The 15,941-nt window shown below is 36.9% G+C and overlaps 1 protein-coding gene across 2 annotated transcripts in view; it reads right to left on the reverse strand.

Annotated features, from left to right (window-relative positions):
• Positions 1-15,941, reverse strand: part of dock4b (dedicator of cytokinesis 4b) — a 120,871-nt gene that overhangs the window by 87,805 nt on the left and 17,125 nt on the right. For both annotated transcript variants that reach the window (XM_067391638.1, XM_067391637.1), the window contains exon 2: positions 876-959. In XM_067391638.1, coding sequence (XP_067247739.1) covers positions 876-959 — 84 coding nt within the window. The remainder of the gene's footprint in view (positions 1-875; positions 960-15,941) is intronic.

Raw genomic sequence — 15,941 nt, forward strand, 5'->3', positions numbered from 1 at the left:
ACACACATATTTAAACTATTCTCGTCACTTCATAAAATTAAGGTTGAACCACTGCAGTCACGTGGACCTTTCTGGACCTTGAAAGTGGTAGTTAAATTGCTGTCTACGGACGAGACAGATACCACTCGGAATTCATCAAAAAGATCTTAATCAGTGTCCCGAAAATGAACGAAGGTCCTACAGGTTTGGAATGACACGAGGGTGAGTAATAAATGACAGAATTTAAATTTTTGGGTGAACTGACCTTTTAAGTCAAGGTAAAAGTTGTTGGTCAAGAGTTGTTGCTTGATAGTTGCATTAACAGTCAATTAATTGTTTATTAGTCAAATATCAAAATAATTGTTAGTTGTAGCCCTATTTAGCAGATGAAGCTGTTCAACCTGAATGGACTTCCTGGTAAAGCTAGTCTGAAAAAGAAGTCCTGTTGGTTAAGCTAGTTAAGAAGCCTGGTAGGAACAAAAATGCACACCGTCCAAAACAACATATGCTGGAGACCAACTATTGGTCTTTTAGGTAGGGATGCTCCCGGTCAAGCCTGACAACATTATTTTCAAGCAGCCCTGCTGAAATGGGAAAAAAAGGCCTATGCCAGCTAAAACAGTTTAAATAAGCTGCTCAGCCTAAATGACCAGTTAATACCATCACTGAATTACCAATATAATGTTTGTTATAGGCACTTTCATGCTTGGCAAGTCTAACAGCAACAATAACCATCTTACTTAAGTAGAGAGGAGACAGACCAGCATTGTCCATCTTAACTATTTTGCAATTTAAGCTGGTCCAAACTGGTGTGAACACTAAGATAAGGTTTATAATAATTAAATAAATGTAAAAGATGGTTTTGAGGAAAGTGGCTTGCAACAGCACTCATGTACCTTCACATTTCTCTAGGATCTGCACCGTGTCACCGATCTCCAAAGGCAAGCCATGCTGTACTGTTCCTCGGAAACTGGCCAGCACTGCAACAAAAGAATGACAATCAATTAATGATAACTTCTCAGTCTTTTCCAATGTCAGTATTGGCGGTAATGGATTACAAGTAACATGCATTACATAATCCGATTACTTTTTTGATGTATAATAAAGGGAGGGATGTGTTTGTTTGGGTTGATTTCAGCAATTGTTTACTGCACTTTTAACATTATACTAAAGTATAAACTATATATGATGAATTTAATCAAGAGAACACTGGAGAAAAAAAATAAAAATGCTCCATTCATACACATTTGGTCAGCTATGAACCAAATTTGAAGTTCAGCAAACACTGTACTGCAAATTTGCATAGTGCAAAGACATTTGACTAATAGAAGACATAAACGTCACAGATTGACCTTTTTTGGCTGAATTCAAAGAGCGCACAAACCCAGAACTCTTTTTTGCAGTGTTGTGGGGTTTGAAGTCATTTCAGATGCTCAAAGCCTAGCGTGACCTCAGTTTAAGCTCATAAGGGCAGGGTTGCCAGATTTGCCCTGAAGTTCAGCGTTGTGAGAAGGTTTAATAAAAGTGACGTGTCTTCCTTCCTTAAGCGCTCAATATAGAGGCTCACCTGAGGAGACTCGCTTTGATGAGCACGTACGTTAAGAGCCTTTGAAGCCAAGGCTCCCTGAGCCAAGAAAAGTAAAGAAATAGAGCAGAAACGAAGAATATGGAGACTAAATGATGGAGAGACATGCAAGAAGAAAAGAAGTGACAGACTGAAAACTGACAAAAAAAAGAGAGACAAAAGAGACTACAGAGAGAGAAAGAGGTCTTGCAATCAGCGTTCCTCATACAAACATCATGACAGCTCTCATATCCATTATAATGTCATCATTGCCCACTTCCCTCACAGGGGATTATGGGATAAGGTGTGTTAAATCAGGTTATATCACCTGCCTGAGATGAATCCAGAGATGATTTGTGGAGTGGATTTCATAGTTTTATGGGATTCTCATAAAGAGGCTCTGACCTAATTGAGAACCTTTGTGTCTCTGTGTTGTAAGACATTAAATGATGATAAAAAGTGATCGTAAGATGCACAGAACACCCAGAAACTCTCACAAATTCCCAATCAAATGATTCATTGGAGTCAGTTCTTAGAGAATCAAAAAACAAAGTAAGTGTAGTCCAAATGATTCGAAGAATGACGCCAATGAGTTGATTCTTTTTGATGAATCAAAAACATACAGTACAACGAGTGTATTCTAACGATTTCCAAAATAATTACTCCTGAGTCAATTATGTTCAGTGAATCACAAACAAAGTACAATCAGATTCTATGAGTTGATTCTTTTTAGTGAATCATAAATAAAAAATGCAGTGTGGCCAGTGTATTCCAACCATTTCCAAAAAGAATAACTCAAATGTGTCTATTCCATTGAATCAAAAACACAGCAATCAGTGAAGTCCCAAAAGAATAACTGAGTCGGTTCTTGTTAGTAAATCTAAAACATTCAGCACGACCAGTGTCATCCAATCGCCAAATTAACGAGTCTAATGAGTTGGTCAACTGGGTTCTTTTTAGTGAATCAAAAACATGCAGTGAGAACAGTGTGTTCCAAACGATTCCAAAAGAATGACTGTAAAGGGGTTGATTCTAATGAATCAAAAACAAGTGCAATCAGTGCAGCCCAAGTGATTCCCAAAAGAATAACTGTGAGTCAGTTCTTGTTAGAGAATCTAAAACATTCAACATGAACAGTGTAATCCAATCGCCAAATGAATGAGTCTAATGAGTTGGTCGACTTAGGGTGCTTTCACATTAGCAGTTTTGGTGCGCACCCGGGTTCGATTGACGTCAGAGTTCGGTACGTTTGGATGATGTGAACACGGTCTTCTGAACTCGGGTGCGCACCCGCGAACCGTACCCGAGTCCACTTAAAAAGGGTGGTCTGGGGTGCGGTTCAAGTGAACTCCGGTACGGTTCGCTTCTGATATGAATGCAAACGTACCAAATTGCGGAAGTGAACCGCTATTAATGCCGTATAATTTGATAAAAATGTGTTTTTGTGTGTGTGTATTTCACTCACTTTCCCGACGAGCGTGACGGACATGCTGCCAACAGAGAGCTGTAGCGTAGCTTTTCTCATTTCTGCTCGCCTTCAACATTCTACATTCACGGCAGATAGACGCAAGAGCCGTTATGAACAAAACCAACGGTTCAAAAACAAAAATATAAAAGTGAGGAGAGCAACGTTATGCATTTTGCCGCCTTCTCCTGTGCCATCGTTACTAAGCAACGTAGTAAACAGCTGCTGGTTTGATGACGCAAACGAACCGCGGTTCGGACCCAAATAATATAATGTGAACACAGTCCAGTGGGCGCAGGGGGAGGGGGGAGCAATCGAATTCGGGTTCGGTCCAGGCAATCGAACCAAGTGTGAAAGCACCCTTAGTTCTGTTACCCCTGGTTTCACAGACAAGCCTTAAGCAAGTCCTAAACTAAAATTCATGTTTAAGCTGTTGTAACTGAAAGTAACTTCACTGACATACCTTAAATATATCAGTGCCATTGTTTTGTCTCAGGATACACACCAGTAATGTTTTTTTTTTTTTTTTTTTCTAGTGAACGTTTATAAAAGCTAATTACATGCCCTAATTGAACGAAGGCTTAATCCTGGCTTAGGCTAAGCCCTGTCTGTGAAACCGGGACTAAAAACATACAGTGCTACCAGTGTACCTACAAATGTAACAGATTCCTAAAACAAATGACTCCTTTGAGTTGATTCTTTGTAGTGAATCAAACATATACAACATGACTAAGGCAATCTAATCCTAAAGAATGAGTCTTAGAAGGGGTTTTTTGTTTGTTTGTTTTTTGTGAATCAATTGAGGGTCCATAATTCCTTACAATTCCCACCCGGAATACCCTAGCAACCGCATCGCAACAACTTGGCAACAACTAAATAGGAGTTTTGAACATCACTCATATTTCCCTCTGGAAATGAACAATATACAGTTCACATTAATGTTTCATCATGCAATTGTAAATATATGGTGCACTGAACCACTAAAATTGTAAAAGCTGGATCTATCAGAATATTTTTACTCAGAATTACAAACTAAAACCGTCCTTGAGTTCAATGCATCTCCTTGAAACACTCATCTGATCACAATCTCAATGTCCAAAACTTTTGTTCATCCAAAAAGCCTCACTACCAAAGTTTCATGTCCCTGAGTTTTGAAGTCAGCTGCGTCCTATCTGTGTGATTTGACTTTAAAATTTGGAAACCAAAATAACAAAGTAGGTCCAATGAATAAATTATACAGGTTTTCGGCAGCAGCACATTAAATTATTCAGCTTGGATGTGGAGTCCTTGACAGAGCTCAAATCCTTCCCCGGTAACCGTAAGGCTGCTGTTAACTGAGCTGGAGCATCGCCAAAGAGGCTCAAACGTGTTCAGTGACCGAAAAATACTTTCAGTGGTTTTTAATTACCTGAAGAAAGAGAAAGAGCAAGCATGTGAGGAAGAGAGACACCCTTACCTCTCCAAAAAGGTGAACTACCAATATTAAAATTACATGGCAATCAAGCTTTCAAAAGCTCAACCACAGTGACCCCAAAAAGTATTTGGAAACACTTAATGTCTGAATGCCACTGCACAAAATGATAAGACATCAATCAAAAAGGTCTCTGCGAACAATTTATGAGAAGAAACTTTACTTTGCGTAATCATTTTTGCTTTTAACCAGCTGGACGCAAGATGATTTTTATTGGATGTATGAGGACTTGTTAGTCAAAAACTGATAATTATCACAGCCATCAATTAAAAAGGCAAAGTAATACAGTTCTGCTCATGGATATCTAGTGTACTTGGCAACTAAGTGCCTCAAAATAAAATTGTATCTTTTTAAAGATTTGGTGCCTGTCTCTGGCAAATCTAGTGATTATTTCAAGCTTAAATTACTCTTTGCTTTAACTCAGTATGTTGTTGACACAAATTATTAATTGAAAACATGAACTGTAATATTTCACAACATTTATAAATAAATCCATATTTATAGTAGAGTGCCAGATTCCCAGAGACAGATTAACCCTGGAACTAAATTACAATCTCATCAGTAATTCTGCACTGAAAATCCTTTTTAGCACTATCTCTAATCTCTGTGTTTGGGACACCAGCCCATAGTGTCTGTAATCATCTCTGAATGCATTTGCACGCTACTAATCATGAGGAACTGTATCTGACAGCAGTTATACTAAAGTGAAGCTCAAACGGACTCAAACGGAGGTCCAAAATTATTGTCCTAAAATATATTTTATTAGGTTGCATCATTTTGCACACTGTGGAAGGAGCCTTTGTCGTGTGCGTATGATGCCTAAAAATTAAGACTGGGATGAAAATATTGATATTAATCAATTCTCATGTTGATGAACTGATATCCATTCTTAAATCCCAAGAATCATTCTTTTTGTCCATGTTATTTTCTGTTGATGTGTGAACAAAACTTCACTTGACATTATTTGTATCACCTCTCATCCATTAAATCACAATAAGCTTTGTGCATTGATACTTTTAGTCTTGGCTTTCAAATTGTTAATTTTACTGTGAAATTCAAACAATAAATACCGGTTTGGTGTTCTTTAATGTGGTGTGACAGACCGCTGTAGGCACTTTGTGAACCGATCATCTCTTTCTCTTTACTACTTGTTTACAGCACTAAATTAAACATGAATGGACATCAGAAGGAATGTTGAAAGATAAAATACAACTTACAAAAAAGTATCATGTAACTGATATGTAATCGCTCAATCAGTGTTTCAACTCCAGAAAGACGTAAAACAGCAATGGCCAATCAGATTTTTACGAATCTGCTCAACAGCACTCAAAGCACCATATTTTTTAAATTTCAGACTTGGTATCGAAGTCTGCAATTTTGACAACACTAAATAGCTTGATACCCAACTAGAAAAAAGAACAACTGACAATGTCTGTAATTGATATATCCAAATGAATACATTTTAACCCTCGAGCATCCTTTGTATAACAGCCTTAAAGGTGCACTCAGTAGAATTTCAAATACACTGTTTGGAAGTTAGTCAGGCCGACACCAATAACAAACGTGTAACCAATCAACATTAGGAGGCGTATGACGGTCGAGGAGAGAGAACGATTAAATAATAAGAAAAATTATAAATAAGAGACGGGGCACAATACAAAAGAGCTCAAAAGAATATCACTGGAATGAAGGTTTATGACAAATTTGGGCACGAAGGTCTCCGGTGTAAAAATAAATGTTATATCACTATCTTCGATAAAAATAAAAACTATCAATTTATGCATTTTGCCTTTTAGGGTTAAAGTGATCTGAATCAAAATCAGAAATTAATTGTGAAATATGTGCCAGTGACTAGCCCTACTGAAAGTTGGTAGCAAAGTCAAAGTTTAACTGATAGCATGTGCAGTGCATTGTGGCAAAGTGACAGAGAAACAAACACACAGTCCAATCCTCAGCAGAGCGCCATACGCTCGCATCCCATAATCCCGCTGGGCTGACATAGACTTAAGACAGCGAGCCTCATCCCTTTGGATAGGCTCAGACATCGAAAGAACTCAACACAAGACTCTGTTTGTGCGGATTAACTGCAGATCTTGTATAGGTCTGCTACTTGGTTTCAGGTCTGCGGAGGGTGTGATGCTACAGCTGGGTAGGCTAAGCTCCTTACAGCACAACACAGAGCTCAGGATGATGGGTTTACCCTCGCCGCTCAAGTTCTGGCCAAGTGACATGTGTATCTGCCTCAGTGCTTCCAAGCTTGTGCCTGAGACATCCAGGAAACAGAAACAGAGCACAGAAGATTTATTGTGTGACGTATGGAAGAATCAGATGGTTTGGTGCCTGGACAAAATTAAAGGTTACAGTGTGAAAACCAATTCTAAAAGAGAACATGACTGAAACCTTTCCTAAAAACAACTATTACATGTTAATCAAATGCAGGTAATTTTGTAAGTAGGATTACATTTACAACAGTTTCAAAAAGTAGCCTAAACATTTTACATGCTCAAAGTGTTCATTTTTAGCGGCAATGCCAAAACTTAGTATAGTGGACAAGATATTGCAGATATATTAAAAATATCAAATAATATATTATTATATGACAAATCACAGTCAATATGTGAATATAATTACACTAAAATATATTAACATATAAATTAACCATTATGAAAGCAATTATATATTACTATTAGAATACTATTCGAATATAACAATATAAAATTTTTATAATATTAATATTAATATTTTATCATTCGTTTCTTTAATCGTAAACCACATTGTAAAAAAAAATATTTTCATGATTTATCACAACATTTTTTCTTTTGTCAAATCAACTTCAATAATGAATGTGGTTCAGATAACTTAATATTTTGAGTTTGTTGATTTAACAATTGCCTTCATTGTATTAACTCAAATTTCAATGAACTCAAAATTAAGGCAACCAGGTAACTTACTTTAAGTTAAACTAACAATTTTTTTTTTTTACAGTAATTGTATACAAAATATACAAATACTTAGATACACATTTAGCCTTTATAAGTACACATTCAAACAGCATAAATAGACATCATATCGGCCATTAGCCATCCTGCTTCCAAAAAATTATGCTATTCCAAGCATCAATATGCAGTTGACTCAAAATTGGTTCAAAAGGATCCCCTAATGTGCTTTTACCCTCACTTAAACCAGCACTGCCCCATACTGATTTGTGATCCAGCCACGAACCTGACAGCTAATCAACCTCTAGATTCATTAATTATTCATTATCACATTAATATGCAAATGTACACCGGGTTCTGTGTTGTCCGTGACCGTGTTGCCAAATGAGACCGAATTATTAACACAACATTTAGGTCTAAACATTGAGCATCCTGCAGCGCACAGTGAATAAATTATGCAGAAACTGGGAATATTTTGTTTGTTGGGTTGGATCAAGAAGTTGTGAAACAATTAGGCGAGAATGTACTAAAGCATTTAGTACAAGTAAAACCTTTTTTTTTTTTTTCTTGTACAAAACAGGATTTAGGGCATGTAAATCGCCTGTGATACTAGCAGGCAATTAAATTCGATACACTCCAAGACTTGAGAGACCAAGGATGTGAAATTACAATCCAGAAAATTGAATGCAACACAACATGCCTTTCAACCACAGTAAATTACTTATGATACAGATGTAAATAGCTCTTCCACATCCAAAATCAAAAACCTTTTTCCTTTCTTAGCAATGCAGAGAATCTCGCCACAGCCATCTCAACGCTGTTAGCCTCAACCGCACAGTAACACGGTATGATGTAAGAATCTGAATCTTTCGCCAGTCTGTCAGACCAGCAATTCATCTGTGCTTCATAACAGGAGCTCGGGGTTCTTTGGCACGGCTCTTGGTACGCTTGTGCCAAAGGAGCGGCCACTGTGGAAATCATTCATTACCGCAGCTGCTGAAGAGGAAGACGCTGTTGATGGTAATGTGAATGCAAGTGATGGGTTCATGTGCTGACAGAGAGCAGGTCTGTTAATTAATGAGCTCATTTAGACATTCCTCAGCCTGTACATTGACACCAGAACACACTTAACCCTTCGGTCTGCTACGGATCTGAAGGCGTGAGGCTAATTGAAAACTACAAGAGGCGGAAATTGTAATGTCGATATCTGATACTGAGCTACGAGAAGGTTAGCAGATGGGGTGGAGTAGTTGGAATGATGGAAAGGGATGGATTTTACTAGACTAAATCCAAATTTCGGATGGATGGATGGATGGATGGATGGATGGATGGATGGATGGATGGATGGATGGATGGACGGATGGACGGATGGACGGATGGACGGATGGACGGATGGACGGATGGACGGACGGACGGACGGACGGACGGATGGACAAACTGATAAGCTAGACCTCTGGATGGATGGATGGATGGATGGATGGATGGATGGATGGATGGATGGAGAGTAAGATAAAATAGAAAATAAAGAATGAAATAAAATGAACATTAGTTTATGTAACATGAACTAATAAAGAGCAATACATTTGTTACTGTATCTGTTGTACTGTATCCATTGTACATCCACTGTAACCTTCCTAAAAATCCAACTGTTCATAGTTTGTTCGTGTTGCTAATGATAACAAATACAACTCTTGATTTTAATAATGTATTAGTAAATGTTGCAATTAACATTAAAAAAGATTAATAAATGCTGTAGAAGTGCAGTTCATTTTTAGTTCATGTTAACTAATGTACCTTTTTGTAAAGTGTTACCAATACCAAACTTCACAACACTTAAAAAACAGAGTTTGTCTGTCTGTCAGAAGCTCATGTACTGCTTCACAGCATCCAGACAAGATAGAGACACACACACGTATTTGGTATTAGCAATAATCTGAGTCACATCCCTCCTGAGACTCCACACCTCCCAGTCCTCCTCCATTCAGGTTTATTTGGGCACCTTTGTAAGCTGTGCCTTCACTCAAAAGACACCACAGGCTCCCTTCACATTGTGCTTGTGTCATTTACGGGCCTGAAAGAATAGATTTGCTCTGGCGTTTTACCAGAAATAAATGAAGCTATTTGGTGTGGGCCAATGGCTGAGAATTGCCTGTTATCGGTGTTTCAGATATCTAAAGGTCAGAGAAATATCATTTGGTGTCTCACAAAGAGAATTATCATAGGGTCTCCTCTTTCTTCAAAAGCAGATGGAGGAGAAGAAATCAAGCGTGAGATAAGCAGTGTTTTGTGTGTATGGGTTGTACCTCTCAAAGCAAAAATATCTGAAGAACACCTAGTGCATCATATTTTTCTGCCCTGAATGAAAGTGAAATATTTCTTACAATGACAGTCAATCATTAAGCTTCAAATTCCCTTTTGGCTTTTCACATCTTTCATTCTGGATTCTGGAGAGACGCCCGCCTTGCGGTAGCTGTAAAATGTGCATTTTTCAGTCTAAAAGCACTATAAGTAAAGCAGAAGAAGCGAGCGGGGTAAATCATATATGACTCTGATTAAATCCGAATATAGGTCAGACTTGTTAAGCTGTCCACTTCACCTAATTCTGTGCTGTAATCGGCTCTCTGCTTCTTTCGCCTCACGTCTGTGTGTGTAGAGGGAGGGATTGCGATGCGATCCGCTGCTGTAATGTTAGATTAAAGCTTTTAAATACTTAGAGCTGGAAAAGTACTGCTGGATAATTCATCCCGATTTCACACTGGAGTTTCCTTGATTCATATCTAAACTCACTATAGTCCATGCAGAATCCTCTGTCATTGTTATTTGTACTTTTCTCGTGATGTTTAGTCACTGTGCTCTGACAAAGACCTCAAATAACCAATCACTCATGCATTTTTCTTTGTATAGTTCCTAATTGAGGAGAATTTTCAATTTCACTTCTCTATTCTTCTATTTTCCTCAACATCTTCCTGATACTTGTCCTCTATCTTATAAGAGAGCTGTACAAAACCCTGATGTGCTCAGACATGCATTACAAATTAAACCGATTTTGGATCACCATCTTTAGCATCAGAACTATAGGACTAGGCAACATGCTAAACCACTTCCCCTGAGCCACTTGTGAGAGCCGCAAAATTAGGTACTGTCAAACAGATAAGCATGTCCATCTTCAAATTCACTAAACATTCCCAGAAGTCAATAACAGATAATCAATACTTCCTTTCAACAATAGTCTGATGAATTAAAGGGCCATATTGTAAAATAAAATAAAATAATAAATAAAATAAAAATAAAATAAAAAATCGTATTTGATTCCTAATATAATCAAATAAAACAAAATAAAATAATCTTATTTGATTCCTAATAAAAAATAAAACAATAAAATAAAATAAAATAAAAATCTTTTGATTCCTCAAAACAAAATAAATAAAAAAATAAAAATAAATGAAAAGTAAAAATAAAAAATATTTGATTCCTAATAAAATAAAATAAAATAAAATAAAATAAAATAAAATAAAATAAAATAAAATAAAATAAAATAAAATAAAATAAAATAAAATAAAATAAAATAAAATAAAAAATAAAATAAAATAAAATAAAATAAAATAAAATAAAATAAAATAAAATAAAAATATTTTGAGTCCTAAAAGCATGTGACAAGACAACCTCAAACTGTGGCAGCCCGAATAATTTTTTTTTCCCAGTTGAGACTCTTGCCTCAGGACCAGGACACTCCAGAGGCCACAAACTCTCTTTCATATACCCAGTACTGATGGTCACATGACTTTTTCTAGTGTTTATAGGCTTTCTGCACCAGACAACAGCTTTTGAGGCTTGTTTACCAAGGGAAGGCTAAAACGTAAAGGTTTAAAATCAAGCTGTGTTTCATGAACTGCTTCTATACATTCAGCTTTCATGTGGCCTTCAGTATTGGACAAACCAGTCTTTCTGGCATAATAAATGTTTTACGATGACCAGAATCATTTCCACCGCCGTGGTGACCTTGTTTGACATGCATTCTTCTATGAACCAGAGCGACAACCACACCCAAACGGAGTTGTGAAAGAGCGCACAGACCACATCAGTTATCGTCATCTGTCTCGTCTCTCATTAAATCCCCACACTGCCTTGAGCTGTTAAAACACAAACTATCCAGAGGAAGGAATCCACATATCCATACCATTGTCATACACAGTCATTATCATCACCATCTTTATAATGACATCTGCTCATCTTCATTATTAAAAACATCAGCGACACACTCTTGACCCCTGAGGGCTGATGAACAAAAAGTGCATCAGGAAAATAATATACAATTTTTATGGTTAAAATAATATGAAGCAAAATGAATGAAGTAACAAAACAGAGCTGTATGATGATATTGCAAAAAAAAAAAAAAAAAGTTTTCATATACACAAAATAGCTGGATTGCATTTACACCATTCATCCCATTGCATCTCCAATGTGATGGGAAAGATATTCAATAACAATTTTTATATGCAAAATGAACAACCCCTGCATATCACATTGCAATATTCTGGCAGATAAAAAATAAGGTATCTGATCTGTTGCATTTCCTTTATTAAAAACTATCCCGCAGTAAAGGATGCTAATAGAGAACTATGGAAGCTTGTTTCTACCGCTAAATAAAATAAATAAATAAAAAAAAGGTAATTGCTACTTTTTTCTTGCAATTGCAAGTTTGCATCTGACAATTCTGACTTTTTTTTTCTCAGAATTGCGAGATATAAAGTTGCAATTATGACTTTTTTTTTTTCGTAATTGTGAGTTATCACGCAATTAAGACTTTACATCTCACAAGTCTTTTTTCCCCTCACAATTGCACATTATAACACGCAATTGTGAGTATATATCTCACAATTCTGAGAAAAAAAAAAAAGTCAGAATCATGAGATATAAAGTCAGAATTGTGTGATTAAAAAAAAAAAAATAAATAAAAATTGCAAAATAGCCTGAATAGGCTAAAATAGGCTGAATAGCCAAAATAGCCTGAATAGGCTAAAATAGGCTGAATAGCCAAAATAGTCTGAAGTTGCAATTATGACTTTTTTTTTCTTGCAGTTGTGAGTTATTATGCAATTCTGACTTTATATCACGCAATTCTGAGAAAAAAAAAAGTCAGAATTGTGAGATAAAAAGTCGCAAATACCTCTATTTTTTATTTAATGGCGGAAAGTGAGGAAAGAGCAGAATAAAAAGGACATGCCAATACACAAACAATTTAATACTAAAAATGTCAGTATTACTAAATCCTGCCGATGGATAAAAACAGATCTAGACGATAATTATTTAAAGTGCAGCCTCATTATATTACATATAAATGCTAATGCATTTTTGCTAACTATACATTGAATGTAGTCAGAATCTGTCCCTAATCCAGCTTTGAAGGTGGTTTCAGTCATCTGATAAAAATTATATATATACACACACAATAAATATAAATATTTTTTTAAACAAATATATAAAATAGGAAGGATTAGGAAGTAGATCCCTTTCAGGGTTTCAGAATCACACCCTTCAATATAGTTGAGCCCCTCACCTCAGGACCAAGACACTTCAGAGGCCACAAACTCTCTTTCATATTGACAATACTAATGGTCACATGACTTTTCTTGTGTTTACTGGCTCTCTAAGCCAGACAACAGCTTTTTTTTCCTTAAGGAAGTCTGAAAAAGAAATGCACCTTGTGTGTATTTCTATCCGCATTTTAATGTGATGTGAGATAATGATTTGATCAGCAAAAATAAATAAACAGACAAACAAAACTGTAAGTAATGCAATCAATCTCAATCTAATTAAGATATCGTGATGGAACTTACTGAATCGTGAAATCTGTATGACCCTCAAAATTAGAATTGATTCAGCCGATCGAACTGCTCACAAAAATGATTGACATGCTATATATCCAATCAACTGTTGAGTACTGAGTGATGTCAAAATGGCTGAAAGGAGAACAGAGAGAGGAAAAAACCTCTGATGAGTGATGTAGATTCACTTCACAAACACACCTGAATCCAGACAAACACACGGCACTCACTTCATAAAAAAAGCAGCGCGACACCAAAGGCAAGAGACAGAGTAGAGTGAGACAGCGCTGAACAGCATGATTCTCTCTCTCGATGCCCCAGATGGTGGACCTCAGCACAGAGTCTTCACAGCAGAGGCTTTGGGACCCGCTGGAGCGTGTATCATCAGCACAATAAGTCTCCAAAATGAACGAATCTGTGATTATTATTAAAAACAAGCATCCATGGTGTTGGGCAACAAAACAAAAGACACTTTAACAAGCCAACATGGTGCCCCAGTCAGCTCAAATCAAAATGCACTAGTTATCACCATGCATGGGGCAGACTCGAGGCTGCTGGTGTGGAACACGGCTGTAACAGGTGAACTCATCAGTCATGTGAAGCGCTCGGCCGTCCATATGTCCAGCAACAGATCGCAGAGCCAGTGTGGTGTTGTGAGGCTGGCGGGCAGCATGTGTTTGGACTGCAACACTGCCAATTACTCTAAGGACAGCTGCCCCAGTTATGGGTCAGAGCAAACTATACACTTTCAACGTCATCATGAACCACACTGAACAACAAACAGACTGACATATTAGCTATAGAGAACAAGTAATCTAGATTCTTATTTTTACTGAAGAAAATAAGCTGTGAAGTAACTCTTCAAGAAGCCAATCACTACAGAAGGAACTAGACTCAGTGACACACAAACTCGTGAAGGAGGAAGGGAGGCAGAATGAGTGTTTTGTGGTTCACTGGCAGCTGTAATTTGTGTTATCTGTATATTTTAACTGCAGGCCTTTCCAGAGTGATGATCAGGCAGCCGCGTGCTGCTGTTTACCCATCCGTGAGCAACAGCGAGGAGAAGCGAGAGAGAGGGAAAACATGAAGCATTGTCAATCACGCATCAGCTATTCCTATTATCACAATGTCATCTGCTCGCTACTGAACGCCCAATCACCATTTGTTTGTTTTGGCATTACACGCTCACTCTGTTGGAAAGAAGTGCAAGTGTCCAGAACACAGGCAAAACAGCCAGCTTAAGACATAATGCACAGATCCAACATTCTGATAGTACTGTACACAGGTGTTGTCTTTCTTGACTGTTTACATTCACTTAAGACAATTGACTATGTTTATTAGGATACTTGCCAAGACAGGCACGTTGACATAATAAGGGGTTCAAGTGCATATCACTGAAAGTAACTGTTAAAACTTGAAACTTTGAGGACTGGTAAAACTCACACCGTCTACAGCGTCACCAAGGCTCCGATCGGAACGAAACTCACTTGACTCAAATAGAGAATTTCAAAATAAATCAGTCACCATGCGTAAAGGGTTGTGTATCACCATTTCAAAAACCAACTTTGGCAAACTAATCCTAGGTTTTTGGCTCGACCTCAATAACTGGTATGGTAAATTGGTAAATTGACTGATACGTGAAAAAGACTGATGGTTTTTTCTATGTATTATCGAGATGGTTACAGGTTTTCAAAATAGAACAATACCTTTTTACGCATGTGCTTAAAGGCCTTGAAGCACTTGAACCCCTATAACTGCTGCTCACAGCTGTGTTTTTTGTTTGAATGTCTATTTAAGCGCAAGAAGACTTGAAAGAGAACTCAATTTAGTATTCACACGCTGTCTAATTCCATGTGCACACAAAATTTCAGTGTTTTTTTTTTCCTCATGAAACCATATTATAGATGCATCAACAGATTTTTAGATTAACCGCAGTGAAAGTTCGTGCTGAATCGTGGGTGGAGAACAGTACGGTTCGATATTTTATTGTGAACCGTTACACCTACTATACACAGAATATGTGTTCAAAAGCTAAAGTAAAAAGCATACATGCATTCAAAAGCAATTTCAATACCCCATATTTTGATAGTGGCTCCCTCCTGCCCCCGCAAATTACATACAATATAATTACCCAACTGTATAGTTACAAGAGACTGCAAAAGTATTGAAATATATATTTTTCCTCCCATCTCATATTTTTTCCCCTTCACCATGTCCCTTTAGGGGCTCTGTAGCTCCAGACACATCCCTAGTGTAACAGATATGTTTATTCAAGATTTTCAAATTATTTGCTCTTTAATATTAGGTCTAACGATAAATGTCAACTTAGTCTGAAAAGCACCAAATAAAATGTTTTGCAGGTAAAAATACTTTTTAAAATTAGTGTTTGGATAATTACTTTTATTTTATTAATAATACTTTTATTAATAATTATTTTAATATTGTTATTAGTATTAATAATAATATTCTCAAAAATAAAAACATGTATTATGCATATTTTTAACAAGGCAAAAAAGGAAGGAAAAGAGTGTGAAATAAGCATGGAAAACCACAACCATCATGCTTGATAGGCAGCTGCTAACTCACTCTCGTCTCTCTTTTGATATATCTGGGCTAAATATGTAACACTGGGTTTAAGTTTCCTACAAATTCCGAGAGGAACACCACAGTCATCCACCATGGCATTCCGAGGTGGATTTAT

Source organism: Chanodichthys erythropterus, chromosome 8, assembly GCF_024489055.1.
Source record: "Chanodichthys erythropterus isolate Z2021 chromosome 8, ASM2448905v1, whole genome shotgun sequence".
Classification (NCBI taxonomy): Eukaryota; Metazoa; Chordata; class Actinopteri; order Cypriniformes; family Xenocyprididae; genus Chanodichthys; species Chanodichthys erythropterus.